This window comes from Patagioenas fasciata, chromosome 7, assembly GCF_037038585.1.
Source record: "Patagioenas fasciata isolate bPatFas1 chromosome 7, bPatFas1.hap1, whole genome shotgun sequence".
Classification (NCBI taxonomy): domain Eukaryota; kingdom Metazoa; phylum Chordata; class Aves; order Columbiformes; family Columbidae; genus Patagioenas; species Patagioenas fasciata.
The window spans coordinates 1247530-1266401 of NC_092526.1; the positions used below are offsets into that span (position 1 = coordinate 1247530).

The 18872-nt window shown below is 54.7% G+C and overlaps 1 protein-coding gene across 4 annotated transcripts; it reads left to right on the forward strand.

The window, feature by feature from the left end:
- The first annotated feature begins 8853 nt into the window (after nucleotides 1-8853).
- Nucleotides 8854-14728, forward strand: NR4A2 (nuclear receptor subfamily 4 group A member 2). 4 transcript variants are annotated; one of them, XM_071810648.1, is made up of 9 exons: nucleotides 8854-9024; nucleotides 9678-9800; nucleotides 9999-10408; nucleotides 10541-10864; nucleotides 11440-11569; nucleotides 11695-11858; nucleotides 12307-12509; nucleotides 12940-13118; nucleotides 13204-14728. In XM_071810648.1, exons 3-9 carry the CDS (start codon nucleotides 10001-10003, stop codon nucleotides 13458-13460), a joined length of 1665 nt encoding a protein of 554 aa, XP_071666749.1. In that variant the 5' UTR covers nucleotides 8854-9024; nucleotides 9678-9800; nucleotides 9999-10000; the 3' UTR covers nucleotides 13461-14728. The 4 variants fall into 4 exon arrangements, with proteins under 4 accessions (XP_071666749.1, XP_071666748.1, XP_065697046.1 ...); XM_065840974.2 differs by having other exon boundaries at nucleotides 8855-9024; nucleotides 9999-10864; XM_065840975.2 differs by having other exon boundaries at nucleotides 8855-9024; nucleotides 9999-10864; nucleotides 11695-11783.
- Nucleotides 14729-18872: the final 4144 nt, after the last annotated feature.

Genomic DNA, 18872 nt, shown 5'->3' on the forward strand with positions numbered 1-18872 from the left:
CAAGGATTGCAACACGCACCTTGGTCACCTCTCGAAATGAAACCAGGACGTCACCCGCGCTGGCTGGGGGAACGGGAGGTGAAAACTGGACATCCCTGGGGAAAGTGCCTTTGCTGGGGACACGTCCCGGCTGAGGAGGACGTGGCAGAGCCCAGGGACACCCTGACCACCTATGACGGGGGTTCTTGTGCCGCAATCTCAGCGCAGACCGCTGTGCTGGGGGCGGCTGGCACTGCCGCACAGCTCCGCGAGAGCCACACGCACACAGCTCCCACTCGCTACTCATCAGCATCACGGCTTTCAAAGATAGTGTGTAAAACACTCAAAATATCCCTGTTTCAGGAGGCCTTGAAGCTCACAGCCTCAATGGAAAAATAGTTTATTAAAACTTGAGTGAGGGACGGAGCCCCAAAGCAGTGCACGGCGGTCCCCAAGCAGCATGGCTGCGCTGACAAGGCCACTGCACTGTGGCAGTGCTGGTGGGGCCATTGGTGCCGTGTCCCCTGCCCTGCAAACGCAGACCACACACCCACCGCCTCAAACCCACCCCATCTCCATACGCAGCCGTTCTGGTGAGCCAGGTCTAACCCACCCCATCTCCATACGCAGCCGTTCTGGTGAGCCAGGTCTAACCCACCCCGTCTCCATACGCAGCCGTTCTGGTGAGCCAGGTCTAACCCACCCCATCTCCATACGTAGCCGTTCTGGTGAGCCAGGTCTAACCCACCCCATCTCCATACGCAGCCGTTCTGGTGAGCCAGGTCTAACCCACCCCATCTCCATACGCAGCTGTTCTGGTGAGCCAGGTCTAACCCACCCCGTCTCCATACGCAGCCGTTCTGGTGAGCCAGGTCTAACCCACCCCATCTCTATACGCAGCCGTTCTGGTGAGCCAGGTCTAACCCACCCCATCTCCATATGCAGCTGTTCTGGTGAGCCAGGTCTAACCCACCCCGTCTCCATACGCAGCCGTTCTGGTGAGCCAGGTCTAACCCACCCCATCTCCATACGCAGCCGTTCTGGTGAGCCAGGTCTAACCCACCCCATCTCCATACGCAGCCGTTCTGGTGAGCCAGGTCTAACCCACCCCATCTCCATACGCAGCTGTTCTGGTGAGCCAGGTCTAACCCACCCCATCTCCATACGCAGCCGTTCTGGTGAGCCAGGTCTAACCCACCCCATCTCCATACGCAGCCGTTCTGGTGAGCCAGGTCTAACCCACCCCATCTCCATACGCAGCCGTTCTGGTGAGCCAGGTCTAACCCACCCCATCTCTATACACAGCCATTCTGGTGAGCCAGGTCTAACCCACCCCATCTCTATACACAGCCGTTCTGGTGAGCCAGGTCTAACCCACCCCATCTCCATACACAGCCGTTCTGGTGAGCCAGGGCTCACAGCCGTGCCCTGCAGCGATGAATCCACAGGGACAAATGCTTCACTCGTGCGTCCATCCCACAGTGAAGTGTTTGGGAGAACTTCAGCAAACTGCGTCTGCTCGGGGATTACAGAAATAGAGTCCTGGTAGCTGGGTCACACCAGACATTCCTCCGGCATTGTTTCGCAGCTGTGAGGCGCGGGATGGGAGACAACAATGCCGACGTGTCCCCAGAAACCCCCTCTCTTGTGCAGGCGGGTTTGGCACCCACAGACATGGCTCCTGATACCGCGTCCCAAGCAACCTCACGCTGTTGTTCTGAGACTCCAGGAATCAAAACCATCTTGGAGGCAAAGCACTCATTGTGTGTCAATCGCCTTTCCTGGCTCCAGCTCCGAGCGGTGCCCAGACCCAGAGGAACTTTGGGAGCTCGTCACCGACCCCCGTGCACAAGGGCCCCTGGATGGGGGTGTCCATCCGGACATGGGGCCAGCGACACCCCCGGCACAGGCGGCGGCTGGAGGGGCCGCGCTGGAAACCGGACCCTCTCGCCAGCTCCCAGTTGTGTTTTCCCGCAGGCAAACGTGGCAGCGTCTCCCAGGGAATGAAGTTCTGAGCACAGTATGAGGGGGAAGGATCCCGGATATGTTGAGAAAATCCCTCCCAAAACAAGAAGGGATTTCACTTAGAACAGCAAAAGGAACTTCACTTAAAGGAAGTAGTTAATTAAACCAGATTTCTGTGTGTTTTGTCAGCTAATTCCCAAAATGCAGGGAAAACAATATGCAATTATGCTATTTTAGAGTGCTTGTGGCATAAATACATCACTCAAGTATCATTTTTGGGGGGTTTCCAGAGCTGGCAGAGCAGCCTGGAGCCAATCCCTGAGACGATTCCCAAGCAACGCCGGCACCCGGCCACCTCCACCGTCACCGCAGCCCAACGCTGGCCGCCAGGACACGCATGGCACCTTCGCCATCCTCATTTTCCATATATTCTAGAGGAAGCAAAATGCCTGGAAGAGCTGGAAAGGTGCAGCTCCGCTTTGCTGCCATCCCTTCCCTGACCCACCGATGAGGTGGTGGCTGCTGCCTCTTCCCAATCGCCTTCCAGTGCCGTCCCAGCATCCACCAAGGGGCCTCTCCATTCCCGGGGCAGTCTTGGGGTTCTCTTGCCGTTATTCCAACCTGCTGGCATTCTTGCCGGGTAACGGAAATTCAGAAATGAATAGCAAATGAGAAGCTATAATAGTATCTGCAGCGTAGTTACTACTTCTGGCAGTTTCAAAGCTTTTAGGAAAACACTGCCAAGTTAAAAACCCAATCTACGTATGTGTTCTAGTGTGTATGTGTGGGGGTGTGTGTGAGTATATAGATGTGTGTTTTATGTAAGAAAACTTTACAAGGTACTAAAATTAGTCCAGTTTCTGGAATAGCTTCCATCCAGAGGATGCTCGACTGACATCAAACCACGACACAGCCCCTCGTCGTGGAGCTCGGGAGCTGCACCCGGGCAGGCCGGCACCTGTTGGGCCCTGGGGTGGGAGCGGCCAGGTGGGCAGGAGCTGAGGTGTGCGGGAGCTGAGAAGACAGCACCCTTTCCAGTGCCGAACAGCCCTAGGGAGGTCAGTTGCAGTGAAACGTCGGGGTGTGCATGGAACAAACAAACCCCAACAAAACGAAACTAAACCGAACAAGCCCTCCAAACCAAAACAAACCAAAACCGAACAATCCCCCAAACCAAAACAACATCCTCAAAACAAACCAAAACAAACAAAAAAAAAACAAACAAAAAAAACAAAATAAAGCAAACCAAAGCAAAACAAACCCCCTAAAACCAAGCAACCCCCCAAAACCAAAGCAAACCAAAACCAAACAAACCCCCAAACCAAGCCCATGCCAAGCCCCGAAGCCGGGCGGGGAGCGCGGCCCCGCGGCCGCGGGGACCCGCGGGGACCCGGAGGGAGCCGGGGGGGAGGCGGAGGAGCCCCGGGGCCGCCCCCGCGCCGCCGTCAGCGCCCCCGTCCTCCCGCCGCCCGGGGCCGCTCCGCCGGCGCTGCCGTCACGGGGCCGCGGCGCGACCGGCGCTGACGCGCTTGGCGGCGGCGGCAGCAGCTGCGAGGGGGCGCGGCGGCCCCCGGCTGCGGGCTCCCTGCCCCGGCTCCGGGCTCCCTGCCCCGGTTCCGGGCTCCCTGCCCCGGCGCAGGCCTCTCGGCTCCGGGCTCTCGGCTCCGGGCTCTCGGCCCCGGGCCGCGCTGCGCTCCGCTCCGCAGCGGCGCAGGCAGGTAGCGGCGGGCGGGCGGCGGGCGGAGCGGCCCGGGGCGGCGGGGGGTGCCCGGGGCCCGGGCGGGGTTGTCGGCGGAGCGCGGTCCCGGCAGCAGCTCCGCACAGCTGGATCGCCGGGGAGGGCAGATGTTGGTAATGGCAGCTTAAGCACGGATGGGCAGAGAGCATATGGGACGCAACACGTGCCATATGGTCTGTTTAGCCTTTCACCTCGCGGGATATCAATCAAATATATCCTGGGAAAAACGCGGTGGCTCGGCGCAGGGAGATGAATGGAGCGGTGCGGGTCGTGTGCCTTGACCTGTGTGACAATCGGGTGGTGAACGGATCTCGTGGCTGTTGTGTGAGGGACGTGGCCGAAGCGAGCCAGACTTCAATCGCTATAAACGTCTATTTGCATTCTGGGGCCTTGACAGCTGTCAAAGCAGGCAGGCGTTGGTGTGCGACCTGTTGTGCTTGCTTGCCGGGAATAATAGAGGGAAAATACAGCTTTATAGTCTTCTGCAGAATAAACACGTTAATAAGAATAAGGTGAAATAAACATTACTGTCATAAATACCTTATATCATCTGACACTGGCGGTGTGACTGAGTTTAAGGGGTGGACTAAGAGCAGGAAAGGAGGGAGAATGATGCTTCTTTAGAAATGTTAGGAAAATATAAGTGAGTGATGGAGTGTTCATGAGCTGCTCCATTCGCATCTAAGCCTGGCCATGAGCCCCTCTGCACTCTGATGGCTCTGAATCCACTGTTAACTTCACATCGGGGCTCTGCTGCTGTCGCAGCTGCTGTGTGGAGCCCTGACGGTTCCCGCAGGAACACGCACGTGTACACTCTCCTTTACCGCCCGGGCTGGTGCTTCCGGTGCATCCCGCAGGGGGGTCAGTGCGGGCGCTGTGGGCGCTGCGGTGAAGGTGCTGATCTGTAGCTGATTTCTGGTGGTGCAGGGCTCAGGTGGTGCTGGCGCGGTCGGGCGCAGGCACAGGGCTCGTGCCTGATGTGCAGCTTGCCTCTTCCTCTGCTGGGGCCTGTGCTTGGGGACCTGGCACCTCGCGCAAAGAAGTGCTACAGTGCAAGTGGACAGAAAGATGCTTTGGTCCTCTTTCCTGCTGGGAGGTATTCACTGAAGTGATGTTAATACTACTCATTTTGGGTCTCTGGGTGATAACACCAGGATCTGTCAGTATAAACATCCTGCAGCGCGTGTGTTGACACAGCGGGAAGGGACCTGGTGCTGCCTCTTCCCAGCCTTGTCCCCGGGCAGGGAATGGGGTCTTGGCCTGTGGCGGGGATTCCTGGGACAAGTAGTAGCAGCCACTTGAACACATCAAGTATCTGTTTGTACGTCTTCAACTTCTGCTCTGTAGAAGAGGAAACAAAGCTTCCCTGTCCCAAACCTCACCCTGAAACACTTGCCCAGGCTGGACAAGGTATGTGTGAAGGGCTCGAGTACCGATGCGTGTTCACAGAGGGAATGCCTGCTGCAGAGGCTGCATTGGCGGTGCAGCATCCTCTTCATACGAGCCGCACAAACAGGGTCCCTGTCATACAGGGCACCAGCCAAGCCTCGTTGGCCTGGAGAAGGAGCAAACCTGTGATGCTGCCGTGGGACACCCGTCTGAGCGAGGTACCAAAGCCGGGCTCGCCCGTGTACAAACAGTCAGGGAGATCCTTCAGCTCCGTGATGCCCGCCTGCCACACACATACCGCAGTGCAGACTTGGTATGTTAACAAAACATCAGAGGTGTGTGTTTCATGGAGTTCCTGATGCGTGGCCGTCCCCACAGGTGGCAGCTGCAGCGTGGCTGTGTCTGGCCGTGCTGGCTGCTGCCCTGGTGCTGGTCGTGGCACTGCCCGGTACCCCGGTGCAGCAGCACTGCCAGTACCCCGGTGCAGCAGCGGTGGCTTCGGCTCTTGTGGCTGCAACAGCCAAAACTCAACCAGGGGACTGGGATCCAGATACGGTCCTTCTGCTGCTGGATGTACAACTGCAGCGCCCACAGATCAGTTCCTGCTCCTCTTCATCTTAAACAAGCGCTGTGACTTTCCTTGGGAGTTTGCTGCACTCACAGGTATGGATTTTTGCACTTTTATTGAAAATAGCAGTCCCCGACACAGGCCTGCACACAGATGGTCTCCCAAATACAGCCTCTGGGGTCAGCTGCAGCGCATCCTCCCGTGGAAGCTGTTCTAATGAGCTGGAAAACCTCGTCAGTGGTGGCTGGAGCCTTGCAGGAAGATGGAATTTTACCTTTTGGAGTGTGCTTGGTGTCCTCCTGTGCGGGCTGTCCAGGGTCCAAAGTGCTTGTAATTCACCCCTGCTTCCTTTAACCACCGATGGGAGGGAGCGGGAACAGTGATGACACACCTCAGTGTGCACATGCGTGCGTGTGCGTGTGTGCACATGTGTGTGTGTGCACATGTGTGTGTGTGCATGTGTGGGTGTGCACGTGTGTGTGTGCACATGTGTGTGCATGCACGTGTGTGTGTGCACATGTGTGTGCACCTGCGCTTCTCCTTGGGGAGCACGCAGCAATGGGCCCTGTGGGTGACAAGGGCCGTGAGTTTCCCTGTCACCCCGTTGCACAGGAGGTGATGCTGTCACGCGGGGAGGGGGCTGCAGTGACCACTGAACGTTTGCCGGGGTCCCTCGCTCCTCTGGCCCATAGATGCCCGCCCTGTTCCCTTGCGGCTGGTGTTTTGGGGCCTTCTGTTTTGTGACATTGCCCAGCTTTTTGGTTTTAGGCATTTCTGCCCCAGCCAGTGGCTGCCACGGCTCCCACCCTGCCCGGCTGCGGGGTCACCCTGCGGGGACACCACTGCGGAAACAAGGGACAAGGGACACCTGGGCGTCAGTGCTCCGGGGGAACAGCGACGCTGCTTTTTAATTAAATGTGTTCTTGTGCTCGTGTATTTGGATACCAAAATACAGCATTTCCCCGCATGTATAAAATTGTGTTTGCATTTATTTAATTTAGAGATCTTTTTTAAAAGCATGTAGTCTTGAATGTTTGTTCTCCGTTTTTTTTCACATCGTTACTCTGATACTGCTTGATTAGCTCCCTCCCCAGTCATGATTGGTAATTAAAATAGGCATTAAAATTAGTCACTTAGCAATTTTGCTGTTCAATTGGCAATTAAATTACTTAATTGCAATTAAAGTCCTAATTTTAATTGGCAAAATGATAGATGTAGATTTAAGATAATATGTATAAATACTTTAATAAGTGTCTATATAAGGATTACTTAATTACTCAACTTCAAGTTTATGCTGTTAACTTTAGAACTTTTAAGTGAGTAATGAAATTTATATTACATCTATTCTAAGGATATGGTAATTAGATGTATTACTTATCCCTATAAGGGCCTTTGCAGTAAGTTTCTTCTGTGATGTTGAAGCTATAGCCTGTGTGGACATTGTGGTACGAGTGATGCTGAGGGCTGTGTGACAGTGACAGCCCCGGGAGCCCAGGGGACACGTGGGGCGGCCTTGGGCTGAGCACCACGAGGACACGAGACACCCAAACGCTGGTTTAAATAGTCCTTGCAGATCAGAGGCGTCTTAGGCGTTGTATGATTTCTCTACTGACCTTTAGCACCTCTTCTCCCGTTGGATAAATCTCAGTGACTCTGTAGGAGCAGGAGAACAGAAGCGCAAAGTGGCACTGATCTTTCTGGGTGCGAGCGAGCCAGACGGTGGGAGGTGGTTTGCCTTGGCTGTTTGGGTTTTTACAGCGTCAGCTTGAAGGGAGAAGGATTTTCAAAGTGAGAATGATGACTGACTTACAGCAAGAGAAACGCATTGGGAAGGAGTGATCACAGTTTTGCATAAACGATTCATATATAAGTGCTTCGTAGGGGTTTTATGTAAGGCAAGGGTTTTGCACTGGAAGTGTTGGGTTTTTTAGGTTTGGGTTACACCGTGTTGGGTGCCTTGGCTTTTATTGAGTTGCTCTGCACAGTCTGATGCGCAGTAGCTGTTCCAGCCTGGGGAACTATTGTGAAAGATCAGCCGTGAGCAGCAGCACCGTCCCCGTGTGCGGAGCACCTGCCACCTCGGCTTGGAGTGGGGAAGGACTCACGGTTCTTTGATTTCTGCCCTGTTCTCCCTTTATTTTTGTCCAGGCTGAACTGCAAAATCTGGGGTCGGTGTCCAGAGCTGCTTTGGGGAGCACGGAGAGGCCTCATCGGACCAGCGACCCCTCCAAAGCCATCGCGGCTGATGCTGGATGCACCCACAAAATTAAGATTAATAATACTTTTATAACAAGTGCAGTGTGTACATATATATATGTGTATATACATATATATATATGGCCTCATCGGACCAGCGACCCCTCCAAATCCATCGCAACTGGTGCTGGATGCACCTGCAAAATTAAGATTCCTAATTGTTTTTTAACAAGTGCAGTGTGCAGATATATATATATATATATGTGTGTGTGTGTATATATATATATATATATTTATGTGTGTGTATATATATATATATATATATGGCCTCATTGGACCAGCGACCCCTCCAAATCCATCGCAACTGGTGCTGGATGCACCCACAAAATTAAGATTAATAATAGTTTTATAACAAGTGCAGTGTGTACATATATATATGTGTGTATATATATATATATATATGTACAGTTCTGCTTTGCATCCTCGCCCCTACACTTTCCCCAGCCCACACTGCCCCAGTGATGCAAATCAGAGGGAATAAATAAAAGAAGAAAATAAAATCGGCTGAAATGTTCCGTGGGGAATGGAAACCGGGGAGGGGGGGGCGGTGGGGACCTCCCGGAGCCCTCGGGGGCGCGGGTCCGCGCCCCCGAGGGCCCCGGGAGGTCCCCACCGCCCCGGGAGCTCCCGCTATTTTTGGCGCGCCGGGTGGTTGCGTCAATGATGACGCAAGCGGCGGAGAGGGGGGAACACGCGCGCCGCCACGCCCCACTCTCACTTTTTCCCTTTCGCCGGGTGACGCCACCGCCCTCTATGCAAATGAGGCCACGCCCCCACCCTTAGGGCGTGTCCCGTCGGCGTGACGTCACCGTCGGAAATTAACCAAAAGGGAGCGCTCCCCCGAGGGGGGCGGGGCCAGCCCGGCCCACTCTGGGCGCTGATTGGGCTGCGGGCGGTGACGCGCGGTGACGCGCGCGGGCTCGAGGCGCACGTTGGCTGTGGCGGAGGGAGCCACATAAACAAAGGCACATTGCGGGGACGGGGACACTCCGGCCGCCTCGCAGCGCCGGGCGACACGCTGCCGCCGCGCTCCCGCACAGCCCCGGCGTGTCCCGACGTGTCCCGACGTGCCGCGTCCCGCCCCGCCGCCGCACGGCACTTGGATGCCCGCACAGGACTCGGCTCTCCGGTGAGTCCCCACGCGCGGAGGTGGCGCGCAGCGCACCCGGCATCCACGCGCGAGGCGGGGGACACTGGGTTTTGGGGGGTGGGGGAGTGACAGCGGCAGCTCCACGGTCCTGTCCCACCCGCGGCGCGGCTGTGGCGCTCGGCGCTTCTCCAGCAGCGGGAGTCCGGCTGTCCGCCCGTGGGTGTGTGTCACGCGTGGTGCTGCCGGGCTGCGAGTCCTGCCCGGGCTGGCTGCCACCCACTCGGGCGGCGGCTCGCGGTCCCGCGGGGGTCGAGACCCACGGGAGGCGGCAAACCCGCGCCTCACCCGGCTCCCCTTGGAGACGCGTCTCTCGCCTTTCAGCGGTGGAGACGGAGAAACGAACCGGCTCCTCTCGGCCACAAACCGCGGGGCAAACACGGCTGGTTGTGCGACAACCCGCCCGTGGAAAGTTTTCTTCGTGATTTAAAAAAAAGAAACCAAACCAAAGCCAGGAGCTCGGGGGTGTCGCGGTACCGAAGAGTCCCGCGGACGCCGGGTGACCCGGCCCTGCCCCGGGACCGCTCCCGCACCTCGGCGGAGGGACGGGCCGCGGGGGTCGGTGCTGCCGTCGCTCCGCCGCTGCCGCCCGTCCCGGCAGAGCCTCAGGGCAGCTCCGTGTGTCTGTGTTTCAGCCAGCGCGCTGGGCAGGCTGGAGTCCGCCTCCGGGTGCTAAAACCGCGGAAAGTTTGCTCTCCGCTGACCTCCGACACTGTCCGCCTTCAGCTCCCCCGAAAACGCCTCTCCCTCGGCTGAAGGTTTGTGCGCTTCGTTCCTGCGGCTCCGCGGCAGCCCCAGCGGGGCCGGGGCAGGGAGGGCTCCGCCGCCGGGCTCCCCACGCGTCCCCCCCGCGCCGGTCGGGGCAGCGCGGTGTCCGGCGGAGCAGCGCGGAGCGGGGCGGGCGGAGGGAGCGCGGTTGTGCGGGCCGAGTCTATATGACCGTGTTTCGTTTCCAGCCATGCCCTGTGTTCAGGCTCAGTATGGGTCCTCGCCTCAAGGAGCCAGCCCGGCCTCCCAGAGCTACAGTTACCACTCTTCGGGAGAATACAGCTCCGATTTCTTAACTCCGGAGTTTGTCAAGTTTAGCATGGACCTCACCAACACTGAAATCACTGCCACCACTTCTCTCCCCAGCTTCAGTACCTTTATGGACAACTACAACACAAGCTACGACGTGAAGCCACCTTGCTTGTACCAAATGCCCCTGTCCGGACAGCAGTCCTCCATTAAGGTGGAAGACATTCAGATGCACGGCTACCAGCAGCACAGCCACCTCCCCCCCCAGTCCGAGGAGATGATGTCCCACTCAGGCTCCGTGTACTACAAACCCTCGTCGCCCCCGACCCCCTCCACGCCCGGCTTCCAGGTGCAGCACGGCCCCATGTGGGACGACCCCGGCTCCCTGCACAACTTCCACCCCAACTACGTGGCCACCACGCACATGATCGAGCAGCGCAAAACGCCCGTCTCCCGCCTCTCCCTCTTCTCCTTCAAGCAGTCGCCCCCCGGCACCCCCGTCTCCAGCTGCCAGATGCGCTTCGACGGGCCCCTCCACGTCCCCATGAACCCCGAGCCGGCCGGGCCGCACCACGCCGTGGACGGGCAGGCCTTCGCCGTCCCCAACCCCATCCGCAAGCAGCCGTCCATGGCCTTCCCCGGGCTGCAGCTGGGCCACGCTCCGCAGCTGCTGGACAGCCAGGTGCCCTCGCCCCCGTCGCGGGGGTCCCCGTCCAACGAGGGGCTCTGCGCCGTCTGCGGGGACAACGCCGCTTGCCAGCACTACGGCGTCCGCACCTGCGAGGGCTGCAAGGGCTTCTTCAAGGTGAGCGGGCGGCGGGCAGGGCGGCGGGGGGGACCCGCCGGGGCGAGGAGCCGCTTGCTTTCCCCTTCAGATGGAAATTGGTTAGGACAGAGAACCGTGTCTGAGCTAACCAAGTGGAACAGAATTCCCTGTGGTAAAATTAAGTGATCTCTTTATTTCACCATCCTGATTGAATAATCTTATCATTTTAAATAGAGAAGGTCTCCAAGGAATGTAAATAATATGAATGCCCACGGATTTGTATTTACCGAGCGTCTCCTTCCCTCCTCTTGGCATATAAAACGCAGCTAGGAGCTGCGAGGTTAGCCCGAGTGTTAACGCTAGCAATTTTCTCCTGTTAAATGCCCTGAAAAAAAGAAAAGGGGAAAAAAAAAATAGAGATAAAAGAAAGGGGGGGGGGGGGAAGAGGGGAAGCAAAAAAGAAAAAAAAAAAAAGGGTAATAAAGAAAAGGGAAAAGAAAATAAGGAAAAGAGCCGGGGAGCTGGCGGGGGCCGGGGCAGCGGGGCCGGGGGAGCGGGGCCCGCACCGCGGGTCCCGGCACTGACAGCTCCCGCCCGCCCGTCCCGTCCCGCAGCGCACGGTGCAGAAAAACGCGAAGTACGTGTGTCTGGCCAACAAGAACTGCCCGGTGGACAAGCGCCGCCGCAACCGCTGCCAGTACTGCCGCTTCCAGAAGTGCCTGGCCGTCGGCATGGTCAAGGAGGGTGAGTCCGCGGGGCCGGCGCAGCCCGCCCCGACCCCGGCTGCGCCTAGCCGAGCCGCGCCTAGCCGAGCCGCGCCTAGCCTGGGTCGGGCTCGGCGGAGCGGCTGAGCCCCGTCTCTCTTGCAGTGGTGCGCACAGACAGCCTCAAAGGCCGGAGGGGTCGCTTGCCATCCAAACCGAAGAGCCCCCAGGAGCCCTCTCCCCCCTCTCCCCCGGTGAGTCTGATCAGTGCGCTGGTGAGAGCCCATGTCGACTCCAACCCGGCTATGACCAGCCTGGACTATTCCAGGGTAAGCTGGACCGAGCGCGCGTAGGGACTCGCTGCGCCCGCCCGCCCGGGGAGGGGGGGCAGCCGGCCCCGCCGGACCGAGCCGCCGGCTCCGCGGCCACGGGGGGAGCCGAGCGCTGCCCGCCGCCCCGCCCGCCCCCCGGGGCCGCAGCGGCCGGGCCGGGGCCGGGGCTGCCGTGCCGTGCCGTGCCGTGCCGTGCCGTGCCCCGCCGCGCTGGCTGCCCCGGGATCGGGCCGCGCACAAACCGCCCCCGCAGATGGAGAGCGGCGACCTCGTAGCGCCGTTTCTAATTGAATTAATTGCCCCGGAACATCCAATTTCCTTACTGGTCAGAGAGAGGTTTAATTGTTATAAAAACCTGGCTCCCCGACTAGAAACGGGGTTAGCAATTTCACGGGTTATATACTTTAGAGAACCTCATTAAGTGCTTTTTAAAATGAATTTCCAGTTCCAGGCTAACCCCGACTACCAGATGAGCGGAGACGACACTCAGCACATCCAGCAGTTCTATGATCTCCTGACCGGCTCCATGGAGATCATCCGAGGATGGGCAGAAAAAATCCCCGGCTTCACTGATCTGCCGAAAACGGACCAGGACCTGCTCTTCGAATCCGCCTTCCTGGAGCTGTTCGTGCTGCGGCTGGCGTACAGGTGAGCGGCGGGACCCGAGGGGCGGCTTCGGCGCGGTTATGAAATCAGATCCTTTCAAGGTCCACTGATCTGCGTTTTATTAACTCCTCGGTAATTAGGTGCCTCTTAAATCCTTCAATTATTGCTCCTCAAGTAATTAGTTGTTTAGCTTTTCTACCCCCATCTTTTCTTTCTTTTTATTTTTTTAAATCTTACCCTTCCTTTCTTTTTTCTTTTTCCTTTCACTCTATTTTATTTTTTCGTTTCTTTCTCTCTCTATCTTTACTCTTTTTCTCTTTCTGTTCTTTCTCTACTTTCTTTCTACTTTTTCTACTTACTTTTTTTTTCCTTTTAAATATATTTTGTCTTCTTCTGTTTCTTTTCCTGTCTAATTTTCTCTTTCTACTCATTCCTTTATCTGTTCATTTTTGGGTTGTCATATTCCTTCCAGGTCAAATCCAGTGGAGGGCAAGCTTATCTTCTGCAACGGGGTGGTCCTGCACCGGCTGCAGTGCGTCCGCGGCTTTGGGGAGTGGATCGATTCCATTGTTGAATTTTCCTCCAACTTGCAAAACATGAACATCGACATCTCGGCCTTCTCTTGCATCGCTGCCCTGGCCATGGTGACAGGTCAGTGTCCCCTCCTCGGCCCCACCGGGGACTCCTTTTCCCTCCCGCTCCCACCCGTAACGTCCCGCATCGTTCTCTTTTGCAGAGAGGCACGGGCTGAAAGAACCCAAGAGGGTGGAAGAACTTCAAAACAAGATTGTAAATTGTCTCAAAGACCATGTGACTTTCAATAATGGGGGGCTCAATCGCCCCAACTATTTGTCCAAACTCTTGGGGAAGCTCCCGGAACTGCGCACGCTTTGCACGCAGGGGCTGCAACGCATTTTCTACCTGAAACTGGAAGATTTGGTGCCACCGCCAGCAATAATCGACAAACTTTTCCTGGACACTTTACCTTTTTAAGACTCTTCCCCGTGCACTCCCACTGGACTGAAGAGAAACTTCACCTCTCGGAAGGGGGACTCGGCTGGGCCCAGAGCAGCACCCCTGGGTGCCAGTTCCCACCCAAACTGTGTTGGTAACTCCTGCGGGCAGAACGGCAAGGGGCATTTTGGCTCTGGGGCATCATGGATGCACATCATGGACTACACAGATACCATGGTATAAACTTTTTATTATCAGCTTATAAATGAATTTATTATTAAGGACTTCTGATTAAAAAGATCTGGCAACGCCGGGTGCGCAGCTAAGACTCTTATGGTGGCAAGCAAAGCGTTAAGGTGACCCACAAGTCTCGCTCTCCTAAAGACTAAAGTTTTCTGCTGTAAAAGAAAGCTGTAATATATACAAAACCTAAATGTTGCGTGGGTGGCATGTCATTGAAGAAGGCAAAGGCTTGTAAATTTATCAGATGCAGTTTGGCTTTTTAAAAATTATTCTGTGCCTATTTATGAAGAAATACGGAAAACAATTATAAAAAAATATTAAAAATAAAAGCTAAACATGTTTTCAAAAAAAAAAAAAAAGAAAAAAGAAATAAAAAAATAAAGGAGAATAAAGAGAAAGGAAAATCCATCTCTCCGTACCAGGACAGCATGATGATTCTAGGGCGACAATGTTATAGGCACTTGCTATTGCAGTAATGTCTATATTCTATAAATAGTATTTCAGACACTATGTAGTCTGTTAGCTTTTATAAAGACTGGTAGTTATCTAAGCTTCGAACATTTTCTCAATTGTAAAATAGGTGGGCACAAGTATTACAGAACCTGAAATCCTCCCCAAAGGGACACATAGTGTTTGTAAACACCGTCCGACATTCCTTGTTTGTAAGTGTTGTATGTACTGTTGATGTTGATTAAAAAAGAAGTTTATATCTTGATTATTTTGTTGTCTAAAGCTAAACAAAACTTGCATGCAGCAGCTTTTGACTGTTTCCAGAGTGCTTATAATATACATAACTCCCTGGAAATTACTGAGCACTTTGAATTTTTGGTTTGTTTTGTTCCGGTTTTTTATGTCTAAAATTGTCGGTTAATATATTATTTTATGTTCGAGTAATATTTTTAATATTGCCATATTCTGTAGTATTTTTCTTTGTATACAAGTCACTGCCTTTTTTTCTATGGTGTACGACAGTTAGAAACGCGGATTTTTTTTTTTTTCTCCCGATAACTCTTTCTTTGAGAAAGACAATTTTAATGTTTACAACAATAAAACATGTAAACGAATAGCATTTCGTCTTCTCTCTGTCCAAGCGAGCCGCAGCAGCGCAGCAGCCCTTGCACACGGAGGACAATGGCCTCTCCGTGCGGCGCGGGGGCGCAGGAGGAAGGACGGGGCACTTTCCTTGCGGGAGGGCGAGCGCAGGACCCGCCGGCTCTGCGGGAGGAAGAGGAGGAGAACCTGAGCCCCCAGGTTGGTCCTTTCCCGGGTCTTTCCCCCGGCAGCCCCCCAGCCCGCTCTGTCGCGGCATCGCTCTCCCCCCGCGCAAGCGTTTGCGTTGGATTAGCGGGATCTAACGGCGAAACCTCGTCCCGCGGCTCCGGCGGCGGGTTTGGGGGGGCAGGATGGGCCGGGCGGGTGGTGGCTCCTCACGGGCAGCGTTGCGGGGACTGGTACCGGGGGTGCCTGATACCGGGGGTGCTCTGTGCCGAGGGTGCCTGCACCTGGGCTGTTCGCTGCCCTCCGAACACTCCGGGTTCCTGGAAAACTTTGCAGCGGGGCTGGCGGTTTTCTCTGAGCTCGGCTTTGCCGGAACCGGCTGCGCTCAGAACCGCGCTTGGCAACTTGCCGGGCGGTGCGCGATGCGCGGAGAAGCCGCTGCGGCCCCCGCACCCTCCCGGCTTCCAGCCCCGGCGGCCGGACCCGCGGGGACGCGCTCCGCGGGCGTCCCGGCTTCGCACCCCGCGTGGAACTGGAGGAGGAAACGAAGCTCGGGTGGCACGTCCGGGAGTTTAGAAAACTTCAGCCTTTTGCGTCAGGGAAAAAACAAACCAAACCAAACCAGAAGTGCCCGGGGGTTGGGGCAGGATGCCAGCCCTGAAATCGGGTTTAAGGTGCTCTCTGCCGCGCGTCCCGCGGTGCCCGGCCCGGAGAGCCGCGGGGGTGCTTGCCCGGCGGCGGCGGGCTGAGGTGGGCCGGTCACAGCCCGTCGCCACCGCGCAGACAGCCCCGGCTCGCTGCAGGAAAGCCCCGGCGGGGGCTCGGTTATGCGGTGGCGGGTGACACGGACACTCTGGGCTTGTAGGGTAGGGACTTTGTGGCTTGTTTAGACGAGGAATTCATTAGAAGAGTTGTAAGAAGAAATAAAAGAATGGGTCCTGCGGCAGGCGCGTGCCGGGGCAATTAGCGGGTCCGGGAGCAGGGAGTTAGGCAGCGCCTGACTGAAGCTGAGCGAGGTCCAGAGCTTGGTGTAGCCACAGGAACGGGGCTCAAGTCGTTGCGACTTTAACCCTTACATGAAATCTCCACCTGCTCTCATTTTCTCCCGAGCAACAAGCTGCTTTCGCCGAACACTTTCCTCAGTGTCTTTTGTAGTAAGTTTCCTAAGTGCTTAATCCCCTGCACCTGGAGGAGCGCAGAGATTGTCCCCCGAGCCCGCCGCTCGTACACCTGCCGCGGCTTTTCCCTCCCTCCCAGCGCCCCCATCTCCCCGCAGGTCCCCAGGCTCTTCGGCCCGCATCCCCGGCTGGGCTCGGGTGGCAGCGGCTGTCCCGCAAGTGCGCGGGGCTGGGGCGACACTGCCCGCTGGGACGGGAGCAGCCGGGGCTTGGTTGGGGTTCACGGGAGCGTTCCCGGGGCTCGCCCGTCGGGGGATGTTCACCCGTTCACCCTGAGGCGGGGAGGGACGGGTCTGTGTGCCCGGGGGGACACCGCTGGTTCCTGCTCTGAACACCCCCAGCAAGGAACGAAAGAAAGAAAGAAGCACCGGCGTTTAGAAAAATGTTTGGAGTAGAAGCTCAATGCAGAATATGGATCTGAAGGAATGGTTTTTAAAAGGTAATATCAATGAGAGGATTTATTAAAATATTTTACTTCTGTAGGCATAAAATATTTCAGATTAGTAACTGTCTGAGTTATTCTAGCTCCATGTGGATTATGAAATTTGTTACTGCTGTTTCTGCTTGGCTGGTGTGAGAAGGCAGGCAGAACTCATTATGGTTTGTTCCGCAGGTTTTCCTTTTTTGTAGTTCATTATCAGGCCGCTGGGCTGATTTGAACCGAACTTTTTTGGGTTTCTTTTCTCATACACTTGCACTGTTCTCTACAGTTACTCCTTTACTCCTTCAGTGCATCGATGCATAAGAATGGAGTCTCTTTGCTTTATTTGTCTGAAAGTCCCATTTCTGTTTCTAGTGAAGCCCGCACAGTTGCACTGGGGACAGTCCCGTTGTTCCTCTCTGGGGCCAGACACCTTTCTCCTCCCGATGTGAAAGGCTGAGAAGCTTGTGCACTAAGCTTATGCACCAAGGCATAATTTTCCATACCACGCTAGGGCTTCCCAGCTTGACAAACAAACTGCAGGTGAAGTCAGGTCAGGTGTTTGCATATACAGTCCGTCGTATTAAACTTCTGACATTTAATTTAAGCTTTTTTTATCTGAGGGCCTGGATAATGTAACGTATGCCTTGCATGTGTTATGCTTCGACTTGCAGCAAACTGTGCTTGTCTGTGGTAGTTCTGACGGGATTCACAATGCGAGACTTAGGGACAGGGAAGCGTTTGGCGTATTCTGAAACCACCTCTCCCGATCGCAGCGCTGGGAAGATGAATTACTGCAGGCACGAGACCTGTGTAGGAGCTTTATTAGTTTTGGAATGCAATCAGCAACACTTGCTTTCTTAGTTCTTTACCTAATTATCCTCATTGCATATGTCACATACACAGAGAGCAGCCAGGAGGAATTTATGTCTAGGGAAGTCAAAGCTAGAAAATTCATGTTTTATGTGATTTTACCCTTCTGACTTTCTTTAGCGGCAGAAATCCCTGTACTGGTTGCATACATAAAAGCACTTTGGATGCACCTGTAGCTGATTTTTTATGTATAAGTAAACCCAGTGCTGCATAATCTGCACTTGCTGAAACGTTAGCCCTAAGTAACCTTTACAGCTGGTTGCGGTGCAGAGGGAGACGTTGCTATTCATGAATGTTTTGACATATTTGACATTTTCTATACGGTGTGCTCTTTCTCTGTTTTTCCGATTTCCTCCTCTCATTGCTCCCCGATTTTAGTAGCAATGGTAGAATTCACCGGGCTGCTGCGGTCTGGGTGTTTGGAGGCAGAAGGACGGGTCTGCGAAGGAGCCCCAGCTTCGTGTTCAGTGGGGTGTGTGTGGTGTGCGCGGCTTTTTGTGGGTAGGGTTTTTTAAAATTCTATTATTTTAAAAAAAATATCTATTTCATTTCCAAGCATGTGTCTGGGTAAATAATAGAATTGTTGCATTTTGATGTGGGACAACCATGAGCAGAAGAGTTCATTTTCACAAAACAGGTGGTTTGTGTTCGCTTTCAAAAGCAGCACGTCTGGCATACAGATTTGTACAATTTGAAGGCGAGGGGTTTCTGCGTAGCTGGAACTTGCTGTGGGTGCAGCACAGGTGTCTCAGGTTCATTGCAGCACTGGCAAGGCAGCCCTGTTTCCTTCAGCAAGGTGCTTTGTGTTTGCGTGTGTTTCCAACGCGATGCTTTCTGCGAGGTGCAGAACGAGCCAGGCTACTGAAGGACCGATTTGGGGTAAATATAAACAATACATTTAGCTGAACACTTCCCATTTTTATCCATATCGACACACAGTATTCTGTATGAAACCAAATCTCATTAGTAAATTTGGGACCTTCATTAAGATGAGAGAAATTCTATAATGGCAGTTGCGTGTTTTGATCGCTGGACGTTTTTCTGCTCGGCTCCCTCTTTTACGATTGAGCAGCTTTCAGTACGTAGGACAGTGTTATGCAGGTAAATGTTTCTATTTAGGAGAAATGAACCGTTCAGTGTTTCCCGTCCCTGCCTGGTGGGACTGGATGCCGGTCCCTTGGGCTTACGGCTCAGGGTTGGCACAGGGCTTTGGGCACTTCAGGTTTGGGGGTTAAGCAATGGCTTTAATCGGACAAACCTCTACAGCACGGGCAGAAATAATTGTAATGCTGGTTGCCTATCTTATTAAAGGCCTAGGGGCTCGCACACATTAATAAATACTGAATAACATTGCTTAGCTAACTTTTCTTGACTAACTTGGTTTTCTACAAGGAGACATAAATCCAAAGTTTTAATTATTCTATCATTTTACTGTTCCATGCAAATAACACAGTGTACTACAACAGCGTCAGAATCGCAGACAGTAAAACCTAGCTGTAATCCGGCTGTAAAATAAAT